Source organism: Octopus bimaculoides, chromosome 4 (assembly GCF_001194135.2).
Source record: "Octopus bimaculoides isolate UCB-OBI-ISO-001 chromosome 4, ASM119413v2, whole genome shotgun sequence".
Taxonomy (NCBI): Eukaryota; Metazoa; Mollusca; class Cephalopoda; order Octopoda; family Octopodidae; genus Octopus; species Octopus bimaculoides.
This window is the reverse complement of record NC_068984.1, coordinates 6,442,945-6,447,339: the sequence shown is the minus strand read 5'-3', so window position 1 is coordinate 6,447,339 and position 4,395 is coordinate 6,442,945. Positions and strand designations below refer to the sequence as shown.

The 4,395-nt window shown below is 30.1% G+C and overlaps 1 protein-coding gene across 2 annotated transcripts in view; it reads right to left on the bottom strand.

The window, feature by feature from the left end:
- Positions 1-316: 316 nt before the first annotated feature.
- LOC106869372 (potassium voltage-gated channel protein Shal) overlaps positions 317-4,395 on the bottom strand; it is a 435,827-nt gene continuing 431,748 nt past the window's right edge. For both annotated transcript variants that reach the window (XM_052966873.1, XM_052966874.1), the window contains one exon: positions 317-1,074. In XM_052966873.1, coding sequence (XP_052822833.1) covers positions 793-1,074 — 282 coding nt within the window. In that variant the 3' untranslated portion in view covers positions 317-792. The remainder of the gene's footprint in view (positions 1,075-4,395) is intronic.

The window sequence follows — 4,395 nt, the reverse complement described above, 5'->3', positions numbered from 1 at the left end:
TATGCATATTTGTGTATGTACATATATATATATTCATTGATATATATATATGTATATATATATATATACATATATATACACATATATACATGCTTATATATTTTTTCTGGGATATCCAGAGCCTCATAGCTAACAAATCAACAGTCTCCAACTTTAAAGCATAAATTTGTTTCAAAATTTTCTTCGTGTTTTCCCTTCCTTTCTTTCTCCTTTTTCTTCTTGTGAATTTAGTGAAAATAAATAAATAAATAAATTGACAAGAATCCATTCTTAAAATTCCAACACAGAGAGTAATTATTCTGTTATACATACAATGTTTGTCTTGTTTTTTTTTTTTCTTTTTTAGGGAGGGAACCCTGCACACCTCGATCACAAGGCTTACTTCAATACGTAATTCTGTAACAAATCGGTGTTGCCAATCAATTGGCACTGACACAGACTGCATTGAAGAATGAACTTACTATTCTTTTCATGTTGCAGGATGAAGTGATAGACAAGCTGAAACGAAATCAGTTCAACTCCCTTGGTGATTTTTGAAGTTCTGCCAATTCCTTCAAGAGAATCCTCAACAACACATATTTCTCCATTCAGTTCAAATGTAATTTGAAGAGTACACCAATTTAGGTATATCTCCTTTTTCCCCCACCATGAAAATCTTTTAAAGTGTAAGAACTCTTTTGGTTTAGATTTCAGTGTTAGTTGAATTTTTAGTTTTAATTTGTTTACTTATGTTTTAGTCTGTTTTTTGTTTTTAAACTTTCTCTAGCTTTTAGATATACTTTTTCCTTACTCTTACAAGGTTGATATTTTCACAATGTTAGGGTTCTGAGCTTCTAACTGTGGGGACATTGTCCCACCACTAGTGTTATGAGTTCGTAGAGACTCAGCTTCAGAGGTAGTGCTGGATGTTGGAAGGGTAACAATAGCTGTTGTTACAGTTACTGTATTATTTGATTTACTGTTGGTACTGCCAATAGCATTGAGGCTGGACCTAGATGTCCGATTAATAGTGGGCAGGCGGATCTGGACATCGTTCAGTTCTTCCTGCTCCGACTCGTGGCCTGATGATCTTGTCTGCAAAATAAACAAAAATAAAATTATTGAGAATTTAAGTTTTTTCATTCGATTTTCTATTTACAAAGTAATTTAAGGTTAATAGTATAAAAACATATGTTATTCTCCTTTTTATATTTCCCTTGTGAAGGAGTTTGATTACCACATTTCATTCATCTTTTTTAGTCTTTCAACATCAAAGCATCTAGGAAAGAAAAGCCCTAAATATTTTACTGAACAATGGAATAATGAAACCATCTGAGACTATATCCAATATTGGCAACAGATCAATTCAACTTACCATATTTGTTTTTAGAAGTTTTCTAAAACATTGATAAAAAAAGACTGCTCTAAAACAGATCAATCAAAACTGCATAAAACAGATCAATCAAAACCTGTATTGCCATGTCAGTTGTAATTAAATTCTTACGCAGCTTATAATAATATGTTCAAAGATATGGTCAAAAGAAAAAAAACATAAAATTTTAAATGACTTCACTAAGTATTATGTCAACAATAACTTTGAATATTTTGAGCTGTAAACATACATAGCTATTTTAGGACTAGAATCTTTATTATTCATATAAAATACATTTTATAATTTTCATAAAAGTGAATAACCAGAAAATATCAGAGATATTTAAATTCATTTTTTAAATCCATAATATACTTTGTTGACAATTGTGACTAGCATTTTGATTTTAGAATATATTTATACACATTTACATTTTTTTTACTTGGTCGGAACCAATTTGTCTCTGTCTCCCTAGGAAGGTATTCCATTTTCAACTTCTCACTGTTTCTTTTCCCAAGAAGAAATGATTAGCCGTTTCATTCAGTTGAGGAGCTGATGCTTTACATCAGCAATAATTTGGATAAATTATAACCAATAATAATCATCATAGACATATATAAATAAATCTTCTATATAAGAAAGTATTTCATATGACCTGTGGTGTTTTATATAATGTCCATATATTAATAGTTAATCTGCAGAAAATTTTTTAAATAATAATTTCCTTTGTGTTTTAAAATATAATGGACAGACTTTATATTAGCCACACATACAATAAAATTTACACTGTCATCCAACACTATATAAGATACAAAAAGAAGTGTCATTTACTATATTAGATATATTGTTTGGTAACCATTCATTACAAAGACTGTCTGTTATCATTATGTAGTTTTTATATATCAACAGAAATGATTAACCATTGAAGGGTATTGTAGAGCATTAAAGGTTGTATAATTTGTGCATAAGTAAATATTTTTACATGTTCTTAAACCATGTTATGATTAATGAAGTCGAGCATTATTGAAAGAAATGGTATCTTACTGAGATAATTATCCACAAGAATACCATCATCATTTAATTTTAACATCTACTTTTCCATGCCTGCAGAAATTAGTTGAGCCTATGTTAGGTCAGAGTTTTCTTCAACTGGATACCCTTCTTGCTGCCTACCTCAACACTTTCGAAGCAAAGTTATAACTTCTCAGTCTATTGAACAACTAAAGCCCAGACATGGTTATGAGGAGAACTAGTAACAAATGACAGTCTAAATATGCATTTTGTTGACAAAGATCATGAAACATGTCAAGATATATTAAGAAGCCTGAACATGCTTTCATGGTAAATTGCAAGTAAAGAACACCATCAGTATGAACACTGGTGCTTTTATTTACAATCAACAAACAAGATGAGAAGAAGTGCAAACTTCACTCATACAAATGTACACTTGCACCCCACTATATACCTGTGTGTGCGTGCACACGTGTGTGCACACATGGGTGTGTGTATGTGTGTGTGTGTGTGTGTGTGTGTGTGTGTGTGTGTGTGTGTGTGTGTGTGTGTGTGTGTGTGCACATGTGACAGAGAGAGACAGACTTCTTCAGTTCCCATTAAGGAAGTTCACTCACAAGGTATTTGTTTACCCCAGGTTATAGTATAGAATACCAGCCAACAATGTATATGCAATAGAACTGAACTTTTAAACACATGGTTCTTAACTACACAACCATACCTGCACCTATAAATTTTGATAAACACATTAATCCAGAAACTGAATCAGAAATGTAATAGAAGAGTAATTTCAAGAAAGTCAGGTGATTGACACACAGTTCTGTATTTAAAGTCTAAAAAGGCTTTTATCATCTTTCATTTTTTCTATAATTTTAATCACCTGCTTAATGAACCAATCAATGATCAAGACCGAAGCCTTGAATATTGAGGATTGCCTTCAAGTGCTTGATTGTTTCCTCATATGCTAAAGTCCAACTTGGCTAAAACAGGATTATTTAAAACTATCCAATCCATGCCAGCATGGAATATGGATGTTAAAAGATGATGATAATGATAATGATGATGATATATATATACATATATACATACATATACATATATATATATATATATATATATATATATGTTAACTAGCAAACATATTAAAAGGCATTCAAGAACACATTTAAATATAATCGCAGTTTTGTTAACAAAAATCAGTCAGAAATTATTCAATTCATTTTTATTCATGTGACTTCATATATTCTTAAAAATATCAATAATATTTGTATTTATCCCTATAAATATTAAAACATTGCCTCATATTATTCTATGTTTAATCTGAAATGAAAAGAAGTATTATAAAGAAACTATAAATTTTTTTGCAAAATTTATCGATACAAGGTAAATGTACATCATGGAACTCAACTGACAACATTTTGCAATGAGTATATCACACACATATAAATGAAACATTGAACATGTTCATATATAGAATCTATTTCATATATAAAAATACATATAAACAAATATATGTGTTTTCAAATATACCTGACACTTTATAATGGGTTAACATTAAAAAATTCTTAGCATACATAAATGTTCCTGACAATAAATCCCCAATGGCCGTGGATGTGTATATTTGACTTTAAATATCAATATACATATCTGCATATCTAAAAGTCATTCCTCCAATTAGTTAAACAAAGTTAAACATTTGTTTTGATTTTGTACATTTAACAAACATTTTCTTCATTGTAAAGGGTTACAGATTTTTAAAAATCATTTGAGTATATGCTGACTATTAGGCTTATAAGGTGTATACACTATCGTTGAGACCACGGGTAAAGTGTAAGCTTTTATTCATTTACTGTTTGATTGGTTTCTGTCATTGACCTTTGCCTATGGTGAGGAGAAGCACTAAAAGTTATAGTCAATTTCCTTAACACATATCTTACTTTATTGACTGGTACACACTTAATCAATCTTAGAAGGGTGAAAAGCAAAGTAGAATAGTGAAAAATTTGAAAACAGTATATAAGGAGGTTTTGTTAATC